This window comes from Eutrigla gurnardus (genome assembly GCF_963514095.1).
Source record: "Eutrigla gurnardus genome assembly, chromosome: 3".
Taxonomy (NCBI): domain Eukaryota; kingdom Metazoa; phylum Chordata; class Actinopteri; order Perciformes; family Triglidae; genus Eutrigla; species Eutrigla gurnardus.
In genome coordinates this window covers 28,239,209-28,258,485 of record NC_139917.1, presented here as the reverse complement: position 1 = coordinate 28,258,485, position 19,277 = coordinate 28,239,209, and the positions used below count along the sequence as shown (strand labels likewise).

The following is a 19,277-nucleotide window of genomic DNA, read 5'->3' as shown; positions in this document are numbered from 1 at the left end:
GGGTGAGCGTCCCTCATCTGTCTCCATGCTCACCAGGTGTTGGATGAAAAGCCCGTTAAGGAGAAAGGAGGAAATGTGCAAGGTGACCTTGGATAACAATTTCCCCGCTCCTCTTTAAGTGTGTGAGCCGGATGTAGCGCCGCCGCGGCCTTGTGCTGCTTTGACTGTGATCTTATCGGGCTCCACACACACACACACACACAAATCAGTGAATTCACCTCACCAGCACCATTGTCTTACAGGGCCACGGACCGGCTGAGCCAAAGTGAATGGGGGGGTGGGGGGCTTGAGCTTAGTGATGTGCCACACAAACAACAGCAGTGTTGGGGATGCGTAGGATGAGAGCATGCTGGAGATAACGTGAAAAGACAAGCTGCAGGGAGAAGGGATTAGCTGATGACGAATCAGACGTACACAAACACAGTCTGAGGACGGAGGACGTCTCCGAACAACACAAAATAAAAGGCAAACTGGAAGATACTGAAGAAACTATAAAAGTTTTAGGGTTCCTTGCTCACTGCTGCCTCGAGGGGAAGCTCCCGTGTTTTTCTTTGTCTGTTATTGGCTCATAAGGCTGTGTTCACCTGAGTTACTATGTGGAGGTGTGTGCAACACCTACAAAAACAGCCGGCAACCATTAAAGTCCCAGTAAAACTAGTTAAGAGGGTCGTGTATTGTGACGTATTCCCCAATGAAACAGAATATTTGAGGCTTGTACAGTTACAAGAGGGATTTAAATCAAAGCCTTCACATTTGATTGGAGCTCTAAAAACAGGAGCTTTGGGAGCTGCAGACGCCCCACACTCCTCCCCAGTTTTACACTGGTAGACGGATGAATGCCGTGATATTAATGACCAGCTTACATACCGGTAAGCACAACTCATATTCTGTGAAGATAATTGGATTTCGATGTAAAAATACGAAAAATACATATTGTTAAATAAATGGGCAATATGAATAGTGATCTAAAATAGTGAATAAGGCCCTTTTCATTTCATCTCGACGAGATGTAAACAATGTTAGATATCATGAAGTCACTTGCATTAGAATTCTGGGATCTGGTTCAATTTAAGACTGCACAAACAGTAAAAAGCAAGATATGAATTATTTCCTGGCATTATACAAAAATGCCCCAGAAAAATCTAATATTTAAATATTTTAAATTATTTGTTTCATTTTTTTTTTGTTGCATGGTACAGAATTGAGAGTCCAGAATGTGATAATGATATTTGTTTTTTTCTTGTCATTTTCTAGCATTGTCGAGGATTGAATATTGATGGATTATTAACTTGTTGTGGGACAATAAGCATGTTGCTTCCAACTTAATTTTGGACATGAAATGTTGATTTATGTTGTTCACCATTATTTATTGGAGTGTACCTTTTAATGCAAGCAAACCCTTCTATTGTAATAAACATATATAAACTTATACTTTTGTCCCTATAATGCATGATTATAATGTTTTAATGCATGCAGAGTATAATATTGTAATATACAGTATATTCCATTAAATGATGTGTAATGTGTGTTTCTGGCATGAACACATTAACTCTAATTTGAGCTTCTCTCCTCTCCGCTGTCAGAGGGACTGAAGGTGGTTAAATGAAAGTTAACAGAAGTCATGAGTGAAGATTTGAAATGCTCTGACCGGTGACGATGCCGTTCTGGTCTCCAGGCTCCGCCCAGCTGACCCGGAGCGACGTGTCCAGGATCTCGGTGAAGCTCAGGCGGCGAACGGCTCCAGGTGCTGAAAAAACCCAGATTATATGAGCAATATTTTAACTTCTTCAGCACTATCATCCCTCCACACAAGCAGCCCATTACTCACCGCTCTTCAACTCACACACACACACACACACACACACACACACACACACACACACACACACACACACACACACACACACACACACACACACACCACCTCCTAATCACATCACCATTGACCAACACGCACACACTTGCACTCAGGTGCACGCATGCTTGTCGCTTCTCATTTCATGTATGGCTCTCAAACCATTCTCCCTGCAGAGCGATTAAGCTATTCATCTAAGACATTCAATAACACTCACACTCACACACACACACACACACACACACAAAAAGCTATCATCAAGCAAGAATTACACCCACCGTTAACCCTGCAACACGCCCAGCAGCCAATCAATACCAGTGTGTGTGTATGTGTGCGTGTGCTTCTAATATCCCTTTCCCACTCGATAATTGCTGGTTGTTAATAATTGCTGCTCTGTCTGCCTATAGGCTTTGTGTTTATTTGATGGTGTGACTGTGTGCATGTGTACTTGCAACTGGGAGTGGCAGCTATTATGTTTATCCATGGAACAGAAGGCTATAAACACCGGGATGGCTGCAAACATATGAATCAATTCCCTTTAAAAAGGACACAGAGGGGGCGGGGGGGGGACTTATAACAAAAAGATTAGAAAGAAGAGAAAAGAAAGGAAGAACCTGGAGAAAAACACCGTGTACACATCCACAGAAACAGCTGGACCGAAGTCTGAGTCAATACACTTTCATTATTATTCACGGAGAGGAACGTTCTGTCTGCTCTGACTTTATCACATGGAAGTGTGTGTGTGTGTGTGTGTGTGTGTGTGTGTACTCACTGTCCTCGTGCGTCTGCAGCAGGGTGGGCGGACTGCGGGGTCCGTCTCCAGGCGTGGTGAAGCAGAGGGTGGAGCCAAAGTACCAGGTGAACTTCTTGAGTCCGCTGACGAGGCCCGTGTGGCGAGAGCCGGGGTAGTCCGGGGTGATGGTTACCACGACGACCTCCTCCGGAGACGGCTCCGGCCAGACCAGCAGCTGGGTGAAGAGGGTGAGATGCTTACTGGTTCCCAGTATAATCTACAGTCCATGACAGTTGTTTGTTTGCTTTTCGTCATTATTTTTAATCAAGCAGGATTAGCTTCAGGCTAACAAATTAATGGAATCAGGCTTATAGCCAAAGGGTTTTTATTTGTCATTAAAGTTTAAAAGCACCAAATGCTATTTACAAATCCATCAAAATGGCAAAACAATATTCATGTTTCATTACCCCGAAAAAGTTTATCTGCATCTCCAAACATTTATTACGCATTTATTTACGTATGAATGTAGCACTTAACATAAATTCCTGCCAGCAGGCCATTAGCAGTCATAACTGCATTTGAGGACAAACACAAAGTTTGAATATCACTCCACCTAAACTACCTAATGAAAAGTTAATTTATCTCCATCGTGAGACTCAATTTACATTCAGAACCACAGTTTGGTTTGTGTTATTGCTTTATTTACAAAAACAAACAGGGAAAGCATACGCTTATATATTCATAATGAGAGATAAGCCATGGGCAACACTGTGATACGGTACCATATGTATCGTTCAACAATAACTAGCTAAGATGTGATGTTAGCACCGCGTTTTCAAAGATAAAAAACGCTGCAAATAATTATAGAAAATGAATGAATGTCTCTTAAATGGCGTACTGTTGGTGAGGCGTTTACAGTCATCATCAGAATGTCTTGCTACTCTGCTCTCTCAATGCTTCCTCTCCTCTTTCATCTGGTTTATTCTCTGCAGAATGATGGAGCGGGAGCAGAACTGTAAGCAACACGTAGTTTGTATCACTGACGGCATGCAGAGCGTGATCCATGCTGTCCCTGTACAGTGTGGATCCTATTATTAGTACGTTGGCAGAGTTACACTCATACTAGTGAACATAGGTCGATGGGCCTCGTTGTTTATTAAAATGCAAATCTGACCGGAGAAGCTCTTCATATTCCAAGCACCTGTATGTGGACCAAAAACATCTTAGGAGCATCATTACAGGGAATCAGCTTGATGCAGCAATCCCCACGTCGTCACCCCGACACGTGAATAATTACACCTCCAGGGAGGAGGCCAGACAACGGAACAGCCTAACCCTCGGTCCAGACTACTTCCCAAGAAAGTCGGGGAACATCATCAAGGTCTTCGTTTGATCTTAACCTCCAGACAGCCAGTGCCTCCTCACATTCAGCATGTCAAGTGAGACGGCCTCTAACAATACCAAACCATCGCCATGGAAACAATGCACTCCTTCATGTCCAATCACTTTGATTTTCCTGATGCCAGGCTGGATGGTGAACTTGTTACGCTCTGCTGACGTCAACGATATGAGGTGATTAGAGAAGAAACTGATGCAGAGCCGTGCCAAGCCTCCAGGTGGCCAAACGGTGTCATTACAACTTCAACTTGGACTCAAAAAGATTTCTTACTTCCTGTTACTGTGGCTCATATATTACATTTACATTTCGGGCATTTAGCTTTTGTCTAAGGCGACTTACAATAAGTACATTTGTCAAAAGAAAGGAACCACAACATATCATTGCCGATAAAGTAAGAGGTAAAAAATAGAAACAAGTGTTAGGTCCTCGTCTGAGTAAAGTAGTAGCTGTTCAGCAAACATACCTTAAGTAAAACAGTGCTATTTGGCTCAGTGGATGATATTTTGTTGTTGATGGTGAATCAACTTCCCACTATGAACACTTCAATAGTCCTCATGTTAACGAGCCTGAGAACCACGCTGGACCGAGGGATGGGGAGTGCTGCTCATTGATGCAGAAGATCCAGCTACTTTTATACCCGAGAGTCAACTTGCAACTGAGCAACTTTCAGGAGTGAACGAGGCCCCGCCTCCAACGCTGAATCCAGTTCTCATTGTACATGCCGTCTATGTAAAGATACGCTCGACAACAGCTCCACATCGTGTTATTCCCCCCTGTGGTGCTCACTGGATCGACAGCTTTCCAACCAACATCATGCCATGATGCCTGACTGAGCAGTCCACGTGGAGGAGCGGACGGACTCGAAGGTCTGGACCCGGGCGGAAAGCGAGCGTTGGACGTTAAACACACCCTGGACTAAACGTGCAGCCAGCGTTGGAATAACCAGGTGATCTGTGATGCCTTCAAAGAGCCTCACAGGTCAAAGGAGTTTCTTTAGAGTGGTTATTTAAACAGAAGCTTCCAGGCCACATTGTATCTTCTAGTAGTCTCTTTTCTACAATGTACTTTTACACACATGGTGGTATTTTGTCCGTAGTCAAAGTTAAGAGAGTATCTGCCATGTTGTTCACACTCCACGACTGCCTTCGGGGTTTTGGACAGCCACGGCACGTACACTATTTTCTGCTTACACTCCCACAATGCCAAGCGTGGCGTTTTATAGACATGAAAATTACTATTGTGAGACTCAACGTCTTTAAGCAACGACGCAAAAAAACGATTAAAAAGTGTCAAAAATCTCAGTTCATGGCTCACTAGTCAGTCGACGATGAAATGTCTGTTATAAAGGGAGAGAGCGAGCAAACAAGGGAGTGATTTCGGACGCAGCCCGAGTCACACTGGAGCTGTATACTGATATTTTTTTAATATTTGTTTTGCAGCTCAGTGTATTTATTCAGTCGATATGTGTCTTGCTAGTTAATCATGCTGGGTGTTGTGGATTGTAGCGAGGCAGCCTCCCCCGACGCTCACAACTACACCTTTACCTTTGACCATGTTCAGGATAAACACTAAACGCTGCGTGCCTCATGTCACCCAATCACAAACACTCTCCAAGGAGGACAAAGTGGGTGATACCCGGGGACACACCCCCGCTCTGTGATGCTACAAGGAGGTTTCTTCTGTTCCACTTTATTATCAGCAAACAACAGTTTGGGTGCAGTAAAAAAAAAAAGTGCTGATCCAGCACCCTCAAGCATCTGATGCTGGTCCACTTTCAAAGGATGCTGTTGCTATAGTAACATGCTCATTCTGAGTCAGAACCAAGCACCTTTCGGCCTCTCTGCTGCCATGTGTGGTACCTCAGAGTAAACATCTCTGTGGAGGTAAAATCATCATTTTTCTGCATATTTGATCCTCTTGAGGTTGGGCGAAGGTTTGAACCCGGGCGAACCACTCCACCATCTTTTATCCAACCGCAATCAGTGTGATGGATGTCCTTTGTCTGCTAGTATGCGAAGACCGATATAACGTTTGTTGGAGTGGAGTCTTGAACTGCACTCCAACAAAAAGTAAAAAGTACATCGTAAGACGGTTCCAAGGACATGTAAATGGAAGACTCGTCACAAGTGGCTCTTCGCTTCCCCCTCCGGCAATCACTGTGCAGTTATATTATTACTGGTATTGTATACAGTCGGTGATCTGTGGGGGGGAGGGGGCTTTTCTTCATATCCTCTTTTAATTAATATCATTATCTACCGTCCCCTAAGCAGCACAACACACACGGAGCGAGAGGCTGGTTGGGAGTGGAGAAGCCTCGTACACAGAGGAAGTATCAGAGCCACATCAAACAGAAGGAAAGCCATATAGTATTTATCAACCAACAAAGACCCCAACACGCACACACACACGCATACACACACACACACACACACACACACACACACGCACACACACACACACACACACACGCACACACACACGCACACGCACACGCACACACACACACACACACACACACACACACAGTGACGCACAGCAAGAATGTGATGTTTTCTTTGTCATGTTAATCAGTTCCTTGGGGGTTGGTTGCCACAATAAAGTGAATAATAAATCCCATAGCAGAACTACTACGTATAGATCACTCACACTACCCCTCTCACCCCGCTCCCCATTATCCTGCTTCTTTATTATTATCTCTTATTTCTCTCCGCTCCCTCGCTCACTGTTTTCTCAGCACCTCCTCTCCTCTTTCCACATTTAATCCTCCATCACTCATTTTCATTTCTACCTGGAGCTGATCCCTCACTTGGTTGGGCTAAGCGCATGGGTAAACAAGAGCAAGGCAATGCATTCTGGGACATGACCTTTGTGCTGAAAGTCCTACGAGAGGGTGAAAGGCTTTCGCAAAGTTATCGCACACACACAACCACACGGAGGTTTATTTCTCTCAAGCAACTTAAATGGATGGAAACAGATTCAGATATCAAATCAAATGAAATATTGTACTGTCTGCAGTAATGTTTGTTTAATTAATTTAATATCTGGCCAGGGGGTTGTTTTCATGAAAACAAAACATGGTGATGAAAGCTGATGAGATTATTATTTTTTGTATACACCATCAAATAACAGGAAATACAGGTGAGATCCTGTATGTGAAGAAAAAACTGTCTTTTCATTCATTGTCCCTTGAAAGAATGTTTGAAAACAGATTTTTCTTTTACTTTGTGTTGCTTGTGGAGTTATAACAGACACACACACACACACACACACACACACACACACACACACACACACACACACACACACACACACACACACACACACACACATGCAGAGGCTTACCTTGTATCCCTGGTTGATGCCATTAATAAACTGCTGAGGTGGAGGGTTCCATGTGAAGCGGATAGTAGTCGAGTTGATAGCTAAAACTTCCACTTCCTGCGGAGGTGCTGTGGGAACTACACACACACACACACACACACACACACACACACACACACACACACACACACACACACACACACACACACACACAAACATTTAGATGCACTGGGTTCACCACAGGGAAGAGGATGAGTGTTTAGATATACTGGAAAAACATACACGATAACAGAATTAGAGTCCTAAGCTGCAGAAATAACTCATTCTCAAGGTTATGCTTTTACTTTTTCAAACCCGTTTGCTTTTAAATATATCATACAGCACCATATTTCACTATTTCACATTGAGATTCAGTTCATTTTTTTAATTAAAAATATCTGCTAGCCTTGCAAAAGCTAAATGCCAAACCTACAGCGCTATTCTCTGCTGCAAAATGACCTAATTTCTCAATAAAACTCATCCCATACATTGCACTTTGCATTGATGTTTAGCATAGTATGTGTGAAGGAATAAGTCCGATAAGGGTGCAGCCCCCTCAGTGACGGGTGCTGGACAATGAGGGCTCACAAAGACAGCTGAAATGATAAATTGAATGTATTATGCGTGACCTCAGGAGGACAGACGCTGGACGCAGGAAGTTGGATGACTCACTGGAGTTGTTGGTTCAGTCCTGAACACATCACTCTGCGTTTACTGCAGCCCTGTCAGCCTTTATTACCCACATGATCCAACGGCATAGACCGCCATGATTTATTGATTCAAAATTACAATGTATTAGATACAAGAATGATGAGACTGGATTTAGATTAATGCTTAACTCACAACATGCACTCATTCACAGAAAGTGAGGAGGAATCACCAGAGGCGAGTTTTTAAAAAGAGGAAGCGGAGATATCCTGCTTCTTCGTTCCCGGTGGGTCAAAAAAAACCCTGGATGTTCATTTTCCAAAACACGTGTATGTATATGTGTGGAAAGAGATGCATTACTTATATTTTGATGTTCTAACAATCAGTAATAAACAGACTTTTTCTGGCTCAAACATTAAAACATTGGAATAAAAGAACAAACTAAAGCAGAATAGTCATAATTTACATTGTAAATAGCAAAATATATCTGTCTGTGTTTTTTCCTCTGAAATGTATGACTTATTACTTGTATTATTGATTTGGAGAGAAGGAGGCGGCTGGTGGGAGCTAAATATGTAGTGTTTGACTCAAACGGATCCCAGAGTTTGGTCCAGGGTCGCTTATGTCTGTTCTATGTATTTTTCCTTCATGTGGAGGGTATGAATGTGCCTCTACATGTGACCCGTTATATATAATATAACTGTATTATATGGACTGTAATGAGCCGGCAGGTCAGCGGGAGAACGACGGCCCATGACCGGCGTTAACGCGAGGACAGCGGAAGTGAAGAGTGACTGTGAAATGTGTGTGTGCATGTGTGTCTGCCGGCACACGTTATGGAGATTACACTGTAAAGGGTTTATGCTGATGCTAGAGAGGAGTGATAACGCACTGTTGCATGATGGGAATGCCCTTTCCATCTCGTGTTTGAGCCAGACGACGCGGAGAGAGGAGAGTTTACGGAGTTAAAGACTGGAGAGAAATGGAAGAAAGGAGCCAAAAGGATGAGAAGAGGGAAGATGAATCGATGTTAAAGATCCCCCCCCCTCCATGCTGACTGGACTCCTGGGGAACAGCTTCTAACCCTCGCAGCTCAGAGCTACAGATAAAACACTAAACTCCGTCCTCCGGGGGAATCTTAGTATGCGTGTATGGCTGTGAGAAGAGCAATGTTATCAGAGTGGAACACTGACTCCAACCACGTCCTCTCATGGAGATAGTGAGAGAACATGTCCAATCCACTGCAGCCACTCCCATTAAACCACATTAGAATAATTAATGAGCCTAACTCCCTCTCCTGAGTCTATAAACCTGTCCTGAACTCTTGTAATAATGACTGGGAGTTTTATGGTCACATGTGTGTGTGTGTAGCTCAGCCCAGCTTTAATACAGATGATATACTGTTGGACTAAAAGTCAGGAAGAGAAGAAGCACTTCCTCTCGTTTCCCTTTAACGCCGTCACATTACATTCTTCTACTTTCACTTAATCACTTTTGGATTTACGTTTGACGGACTGAAAAGTGTGTTTCTTTGCGCAGCAAATCAACACACCTATCGACACTCTTTCCCTACAAACTTCCCCCCAGCTCGTCCTGCAGCACCCCAAGGTGCTCCTTTGGCCAGAGGGGGAGTGTAATCCCTCAAACCAGACCCGGGTCGCCCCTCGGGTCTATCCTCCCGGCTGGTTGAAGCTGCTCTTCCTTTGAGGGCGAAGCCTCAGGGACAACTTTACCAAGTCTGAGCAGCATCGACTGGCTCCTCTCAAAGCTGTGTGTGACGACACCCGGCCTGCAGCTGTGATCTCACTCGCTGGGTCACGACCCCAACACGCAAGGTTGGTAGAGGATGGTCTACCGCAAAGATACTAAAAATGTAGACCTGTCTGCGTTCACACAATTGCATCAACATGTATCCACTTTAAAAAGCAAATACAAGGTAAGGCAAAAGTTTTCTGAAAGGTGTGAAATGGTGGAGGGAAAAACCAGTCTGTTTGGGAACCTGAGTTGAGGTGTGTGAGCTCACCTCCCTGCAGAGTGTACTCATTGACAGGGCTGCTGTAGACGCCCAGGCCGGCTCCGGTGAAGGCAGCCACCTGGATCTGGTATTGGGTCCAGATGATCAGATCTTTCAGCAGACAGTAGTTGGTCTCCGGGCTGCTGATGTTCTTCTCCTGGTAGTCCCCCGGCAGCCCTGCCAGACGGTACCTACACACACACACACACACACACACACACACACACACACACACACACACACACACACACACACACACACACACACACACACACACACACACACACACACACACACACACACACACACACACACACACACACACACACACACACTCGTAAATATGTTGGTTTGTAGCTAAACAAGTGGAGAAAGGAAGTGAGTGGTTCAGTGTATGTAAGACAAAACATATGTGAATAAAGTGAAAAAAGTGTATATATGTACAGTATATCACACAATATTTTTAATATATATATATATATTTCTCATTGTTCTATTGTCAATTTCAAGTTTTATTTCTGATTCTTGACGTTTGCAGAGACCTTTTATCTTTATTTTCTTTCCCTATGTTTACTGTAACTGATATAATATTATAATATATGTAACGTATATGTATAATGTATATATGTAATGTGTAAAAACCTTCTTGCTTTGGACAAAATCATGTAACGCACAAACCTAAGGCAACCAAATGTGCTCATAGAAATACATCCTAAGCCTGGAAACACTTTTCACATAGTGATATGATAATAATCATATATTATATACGTCTGAATACACATTCTGGCCCTCCGAGAGGCAGAGAAACTACGCTGAAAGATTTTCTATTGTTGAAAGGTTCCTTGAATCACTCGAGAATCTCTAAAAAATAAAAAGCATTAATGCCCGGTAGACGTCTCTGAATAGTGCACCTTCAAGGCCTTCGCTTTAGTACATGTGATATAAACGTCCACTTAAAAGGATATATGACCCGACGAGACAGGGAGGTGTAATACCACTTAGGTATTGTACATATCTGATGGAGCTGAATGGAGTAATAATCCACATGTCAGCATTTTAATATGGAGCCTATTGGGTGTAACAGGATACTCCAACGTTTCACCAGCTGAGTCAGCACTCTATCACAGGAGCAGACACAGTATACGAACACACACACACACACACACAGTAACACAAAGCAGGGGGGGGCTAACCCCGAACTCCTCTCTCTCCACCTGACACACTGACACTCACACAGGGGGAGGAGGGGGGAGTGAAAGGTGAGAGAACATGGCAGGAAGAGAGTGAGGAGGGGAGAGGAGGCTCCCAAGGGGGGGGGGGGGGGGAGGAGCTAGAGTCGCTGTCCTATGAAGTCGATACAGTGGAGATGTACGTGGGTGTGTTTCTACTGTCCACTGATTTCTGAAGCGGAGTCAGACGACACCACACAAGGATAAAGACCTGTCAACCACAATCCTATGCAAATGTCCGTGTGAGGCAGCTTCGATGACACCCAGTGTTTCCCCCTTTGTGTTGACATGGAGGTGGAGGACGGTGTAGAAGCACCCGCCCATGTGTGAACGTGCACAATGTGTCCAATCCAAAGATCCTGAAGAGTCTGTTTCCAGCGGTATGAAACCGCAGAAAGGAAGCCAAAATACATGTGAGGTATTCTCTACCAGAGAAATGACTGATTATGAAAAATGTATTTTCTGGCATTTAACCAAATGGATTGCTGGAGAGTTTCTATAAGCCAGCGGAATTTCAAACGTAATACTTGTGGTGAGTTTGCTATTTGAAATGATGTAGAACGTGGAGTTCCTCATCGATATAGAGCGAAAACTTTCCAAAGCCACATATGTGTGTGTGTGTGTGTGTGTGTGTGTGTGTGTGTGTGTGAGTGTGTGTGTGTGTGTGTGTGTGTGTGAGTGTGTTTGTTTGTGTGTGTGTACCTGAGTACATATCCTCGTAGGACACCGTTGAGCTGGGGTTCTGGTGGAGGCTGCCACTGGACCATGATGGACTGGTTCGTCCGTCCGCTGGCCACGATATTCTTTGGAGGAGCGCTGGGTGCCTCCTCCCTCAGCATCAATCTAGCACACACACACACACACACACACACACACACACACACACACACACAGAAAGAAAGGGACAAATGATTTTGATAAAATGTTTTCTGTCATGTAATGAGAGCATGTGTATTGCTGAGGAAGTGTTGGCACACGAGCAGCATATCAGGCAAGCGAGCTAATTTCTTTCCTCGGCATCTTCATCATTCTGAGTCGGGGGAGGGGGGGAGGGGGTCCGACTGTCTACAAACACATCATCATCACTGGAGATGCATGGGACGGAGCCCCAACCTATTATAGAGAATTATCTCCCGGCTTACACAGCTCTGATGAATTCTTATTGAATCCCGGGCTCATCTCTCCCGTCCCTCCTTCTTAACGTTGCATCTCTAATACATTTGCGTCTCATCTGGGGCGATATTGTTCATTTATTTCAAACAAACCGCCGATGGAAATGTTTAACGCATCGCTTCCAGCGTGCCAGGAGATTTCTCCGGGGAGCGATGGAAGCTGCCGCCGGGTGTTTAAACACAACAAATGCTCATGAACTCGGCGTGAGTGCGTTTCATTCACGGAGCGACTTAGAACAACAAACAGACATTTACTGTCTGTTTACTGCAGATTATTCTTTATATCCGGGTTTTATTCCTGCTCTTTTCACTCGCTGTCTAATGTCACGTCGATACGCCAGCGAACAGTTTCTATTTCAACCTCAAACCTGCAGTAGGTGGTTGATGAGTATTAGCTGAGAGAAGTCAGAGCGGGAGCTCGTCCTCTTATTTCCAGCGAGGAGGCAGCGTGATCCCTCGCTCCCTCTGCCCTCGCCAACTCTCCTCTGTCTCTCAAAACCTTTTTTCCCATCATCCCATTCGACACCTTGATCCCGGCCTCCATTTTCCTCCCCGTTCCCATTTGCAAACTTTCACCTTTCCTCCATTCTGTCCTCTGGCCTCAATTATTTCATCCTTCTATCTTGCAGCCATCACCCCCCCGTGATTAAAGCTGCCAGCCCTCTCATGGTTGCTAAAGCACACAGGCTGAGCTGGTCAGCCTCTGGCTTTACTGTAAGCAGCTCAGCTAACGTAATCAGAGCCATATGTGCTCTCACACACACACACACACACACACACACACACACACACACACACACACACACACACACACACACACAAACACACCAAACAAATTTCTCCCAGCTTAAGACAGACTGCTACATCCGATGGTCTTTTCCCTTCCATGGATTATGTCTGGAGATTTACATCCCTCCACCCCCCCTTGGTGTCTCCCTGAATGTTTCTCTATGAGCTATGGAGCCATTAGCCCCGGTATGGCTCTCTGTATTTGTGTGTCTGGATCTGCCAATAAAATGTGTGTGTACATCTCTACGTGTGTGTTTGTGTGAGTGTGAGGGTGTGAAACTGCTAGCTGGAGACCCGCACGGGCGGATATATACGGCACAGGCCAGTGGTTTTACAGCTGTGCTTTACTTCCATTAGGTTAGGCACTGCCAGACAGCACCAGGTGCTGGAGGCATACATACAGTACACACACACACACACACACACACACACACACACACACACACACACACACACACACACACACACACACAGGCTAATGGGCCTTGTGTGAATGAGATGGGCATTAGCGTAGCCGCCTGAAAATGGGGTATATATAATCCTCAACTATGCCTCTGCTTTCGACTGAAATTGATGATGCATATTGATGCACACAAACTCACGCTACACAAACACTCACACACCCATACACTGAACAGATGTGGCCATTCACAAGTAACACACACACACACACACACGTTTGTACTGGACGGCAGGGTGTGTGTCGCCTCCCGGCCCAGCCCTTCACAGGTTAATGTTTCATACAAGCGGTTCAGTGTGAGGACTACACATACGACCCCCGACCCCCCTCCATGCAAACATTCATCCCAGCAGCCATACATGTACGGCGACCACACTAACCAAACAGTTAGTCTGAAGGCTGCGTGACACACTTTCTCCGTCCCTGGTTAGTAGGAAAAGAGGAAACTTCCTGCAGGAGATTTACATTTATTCATGTGTGTGTGTGTGAGTGTGTTTGGAGGGGAGCTTGTGTTTTGTGCTGTGGGAATTAGTAAAAGTTTCTATCTGTGTCATTCTCCACGGTTTAATGCCCACTGGCTTCTTCCCTAAATCCACATACACACCGACTCTTAAATGTAATGGTGTTACCGGGATGTTAAAGCTGCCTCTATTCAACCCGTTTGGAATATTCAGATCCAGGGAGTAGGAAACGCAGAGCGCTAAGAAGCAGAAGGGCAGCGGGAGTAAAGCAGGGAAGAGAGAGGAACCAGATGTGATGTGATTGGATGAAACCAGCCAACTAGATTAGCTTATTTTCTTCTTGTTTGACACTTTAAGTCTTGTCTGCTTTAAATGTTGTGCTGTTTTGCCCGAGGCTAAAAGCTGCACAAACGGAGGCTGACACACTAACGAGACACTGTCGGGGAAATAAAGCCACTTCGTGCATTTTGCTCACAATGGATTAAAACCAGCTGAGGTTCACATCTGCTACTGTACGTGTGCTTTATGTGGCTCGATAAAAGCTGGATTTGTGGACACATTAGCTGCTCGGTCAGTGATGCTTTTTACTGCTCACTATCATCTCGTGTCCGTGGTAACGGTCGGTGTTTGGTCGATTCAAGGCCCATTAGAAGTTTCACTAATAATGGGAATTTGATTTGAGTCTTTATGCTTTTTTATATTTCATGTGTGTTATTTTTATGTGTGAAACCCTGGATAAATAAAGGTTGAATAAAATAAATACACATCTGCCCGGGTACATGTGAGCTGCAGCTTATTACCTCCCACAGTCTATAGGGACACAGCAAGAACTGACTGAGCCAACATTGTATTCCCTTCTATATTGTCTGACAACAAAGAAGAGAGCAAGTTGAAGAGATGCCTGTAATCCCGTCCTTCCTGCTGGACAAACACTCTCTTCTCGCTGCACTCGCCTGGATGTTTCCTCTCCATAGGTCAAAGTAAATCAATCACTCACGATGCTATTGGCACCTGGAAGGAAGTCGCAGCCGCAGTTAAACACAGATATAATTCAAGATTGGCATGCGGGAAAGCACAGGACAAATCTCCTGTAAATCTCTAAATCTCACAGCGTTCCTACAGCATTCATTTTTGTGTCTATTAGTGTGTGTGTGTGTGTGTGTGTGTGTGTGTGTGTGTGTGTGTGTGTGTGTGTGTGAGACAGAAAGAAAAAGTGAGGCAGCATTTTATCACACATCTGGTGTTAAAGTTCGATGTGTTCTGACTGAACAGATGGAATTAAACATAAAATGAAAGGCAGAGAGAATTGAGACAGATGCTTTAAACTTCTGATTTCGCCCCAAGTTTCAGGCATTAATGCATAATCTGCCTTTCCTCTGCTAATGCAGCCTCTTTAAATATGGTAATGGTGTGAGTGTAGGTCATGCATTAACTACTGTGTGCAACAGATGGTATAATTGGATATTCCAACAGAGAGTTTCTGCATTTAGAGATCGTATTTTTAAGCTTTGATTCCAATCGTTCATATAATCTGAGTGGACGTCCGTCTCCCAGGACACTTTTCCTGCCGTCTCTGGGCACTCTCTTGAATACGAGGAAGTGAAGCAGGAAAATTGTGCAAAAAGAAAAAAAAACATGCATGAATAAATACTGTTAAGGATAAAGATCCTAATCTGGGCAAGAACAAGAATGGGAGAGTGCAGGAGTTCAAATTTTAATAAGGGCAATCAATATTACAAGCTCCTCTCGCATTCCCTCACATTACTGCATTTTGTCTTCCTTCTCAGTGGAGCCTCTGCGAAGTCTCCGTCCTCTGCGTGGCGTCTTGGCATCATGCCATCACGCCATCACCCCATCACGCCACTGCTCGTGTGCGTCTCGTCCAGGCAAACGCCCAGCAGACGAAAAGCCAAGTGTGACACAAACACCGAAGCAGTAGACGCATCCATCTGCTCGGCTACGCTGACGACTGATGACTTGCCTGCCTGCCAGTCTTTCATTTAGCCAGGATCAATGCAATCTATTCTGCAGCGCCTCTAACAACCAACCTTGGATGGCGTGGAGCGCGTTGGACACAAACAACCCATGAAGGAGAGGAAGACGCTGGAATAATGACGGACAAAACGCCCAAACAGACACGTGAGGACCATTTGGAATGAAAGGAGATCAGTCAAAGACTCAGGAGAGAAAAGAAAAAGAATGAGCTGCACAGAGTCTGTAATGTGAGGTGTGTGTGTGTGTGTGTGTGTGTGTGTGTGTGTGATGGTAGCATTCACAGCTGCTGCTGTTATTGAGAGTCTATTTGGCAGAACCACAACTGGCTTCTGCCCGTGGTCACTCTCTCTCTTCAGCCAGACACACAGTGTTTACTTTATGATACCGGGCATGTGTTGTATCGCAGGTGAGCGCCGGAGACTCGGATTCAGGCCCCGCCACACCTCCTCACACCTCCTCACACCTCCTCACACCTCCTCCAACCTCCTCCAACCTCCTCCAACCCCGTTCACACTATCCCGGTCCATCGGTGCTAAGGCATCGTAACTACACCCATTAGTGTTTTCTCTTAGGATGAACACACACACACACATAAAACATCTGCACAGCAATCTATTTACTTTTCCAGGCCAAATCGCACACTCTCTCTTTTACACACACACACACACACACACACACACACACGGTCCATTTCACCATTTTTGCTGTTTAGTTCAGGGAAGGAGACGGGCAGGAAAATAGGCACACACACATCACAAAGACATCTACGGCGTTGATTGGATGAATATGAATTGGTCCGTGCAAAGGAAACCCATTCTGAGCAAAAAGCGGCGCCTTGCTCGTCCTCCGTCCTCCTTCCATCCACACTCTGAATCCCACGTCCCCATCCATGCTCATGGCAACGTACACACTATTATACACACACACTTAGACACACAAATTATAGTGTGTGGGTGTGTAAACACTATGCCTTTTGATTCCAGGTTCCAGTTTATTCGGTTTGTGTGAGGCAGTGTGACCAAGTCTATTACACAGAGGTAGGACATTTCTCACACATGAAAAGAAATGGTTTCCTCGTCCTGGAAGGCGTCGGTGAAATAGTAGCGTTGTATTCCGTGTGATGATGTTAAATGAAGCGTCACCGAATGAATGCTTCTCTTACCTCTGTGTCTCGGCGCTGTACTGACCCCTGCCCACTTGATTGACAGCGCAGAGCCTGAACTGATAGGTCCTGGCAGGCGTGAGCCCGCCCACCGACACCTCGGTCACCACGGGATCCACCTCTGATAGGTAGATCTTCCACGGCGAGTCTAGACAGAGGAGAGAAAGATTAGGGGACGATAGCATCTGGCCGAGGCAGGACAAACACGGGGGACGCTCAGGACCCATAAATCAGGAGGAGAGAGGAGCAGATAGAAGGAGCAAGGAGGGACAAAGTATTCTTCAAGAAGAAGAGTTTGGAGTTTGGAGTGGGATGGATAAAGATACACAGATGCTGTATATCGTTGCTTAGCTTATCTCACACTCGTTCTCCTGAAGATATCACCGACAGATGCACTATTATCAGCACCGGCCTCATGTGGAGCTGCATTTAAAGCCAGCCCACCAAGTGTGCTGGAACATTGTCTGGCATCAAAACAGGCCCATTCACTCGATCATACAAGCCAACGCACACATGGATGTTTACTTTGGTCACTTCAGGGGACATTCCATTGACTTGCATTCATTTGCCCTCACCAAAACCACAATTACTCTCATCTTAAACTCACCTTAATCAACCCAAATATCATCTTTTTCCCCCAAAAAGGGACACAATTTATTCATCTAGTTGACTCAAATAAGACCCCACAGGTATCCTTAGTTAGGAACACACACACACACACACACACACACACAACCCCTGTCCATTCCTCTCTGTCTGGATTCAGTGTTTCTATAAACGCTACAGAACAGCTGCTGAAACGGTGACAGCAGGAAAACTTTACGTTCCATTCCTGCTGTCTCCGGAAAATTGATCGCCGCTATCATTACTTAAAATGTCAAACTACATTTGACATTTATCCATCGCCGCAGCTCCGACAGTCACGTGCCAAGCTCCGAGCCCTCCGATTGGCTAACAGCAGGACTCTACAGCCGTCTCCCTCCAGTCTTTCTGTTACTCAATCCTTCTCTCCTCTCCCTTTATCTCTCATTTGACAGTCGACAGAGAGCCAGCCTGCTGTTTAAACATCTGCGTAGAGAGGCTGGGTGAGGCAGGGAGGGAGGGAGGGAGATGGGGGTGAGGAAATAAGAGTTTATTTATAGGGAACCTGGATGTACGTTTACGCGGTAACACCATTCTCCATATGTCTGCCTCTTGTAAACCAGAGTGTGTCAGTGACTAGTAGACAGCAAGTGAACAGCTGTTTGTTTGACTATAAAGTATGCCCGGACACACACACACACACACACACACACACACGTACTGTTCTCCGACAGCTCCAGCAGGTAGTAGAGGAGCGGGGAGTTGCCATCGAAGGGGCGGAGCCAGGACAGGAGGACGGAGCGGGAGTCGGAGTCGTTGAGGCGGGCCGTCAGGGAGCGAGGAGAGTGAGGCAGCTCGCTGAGGACAGAGGAGACAAGTCTTTACAGGAAGAAGCCCACGGGTTGGATACATATACGTGGAATAACCTCCCCGCCCTGGACCTGTGTCACTGCAGCGCCTCCAACCGACACGCTGTGGTTCTCCAGCTGTTTCAACGTCTCTACACGTCTTCACACCTAAAGACAGACTAGGTCTGACTCCCAAAACAACGCGTATGACTGTTGTATTTCACGTTGTGAAACGCGATGACTTGGTTATGTTCCACCAGGGAAACATACACTCTGTTTGTTTAATGGATAAACACTGAATTATGGAGTGTTTTTGAGCTTTAAAGCTGCTGGTAGGCAGATTGTAATCTCTATGTAATCTTCCAGCTAAGCTGACTGGCACCTGCTGATAGCTCCATACTTACTGTCCAGACATGTCACCACTCTCACTTTTGGCAGGAAAGTATTTCCCTGGACAAAAGATTGTGTCTCAATCAAGCCCAACTAGGGACAAAATTAAAATTAAACTGTATCGTCCCTATTTAAATTCTATTCTAATCTATTTTATTCTAATACGTGATTATACATCAG

The 19,277-nt window shown here is 45.2% G+C and overlaps 1 protein-coding gene across 1 annotated transcript in view; it reads right to left on the bottom strand.

Moving 5' to 3' along the window:
* The window catches only part of LOC311010117 (protein sidekick-1-like), a 217,121-nt gene that overhangs the window by 52,636 nt on the left and 145,208 nt on the right, over nt 1-19,277 (bottom strand). The window contains exons 15-21 of the mRNA XM_084004637.1: nt 18,581-18,717; nt 17,278-17,425; nt 11,941-12,081; nt 10,019-10,200; nt 7,330-7,445; nt 2,628-2,823; nt 1,649-1,747 (exon numbers count right to left, since the gene is read on the bottom strand). Of these exons, the coding sequence (XP_083860763.1) occupies nt 1,649-1,747; nt 2,628-2,823; nt 7,330-7,445; nt 10,019-10,200; nt 11,941-12,081; nt 17,278-17,425; nt 18,581-18,717 (1,019 nt within the window). The remainder of the gene's footprint in view (nt 1-1,648; nt 1,748-2,627; nt 2,824-7,329; nt 7,446-10,018; nt 10,201-11,940; nt 12,082-17,277; nt 17,426-18,580; nt 18,718-19,277) is intronic.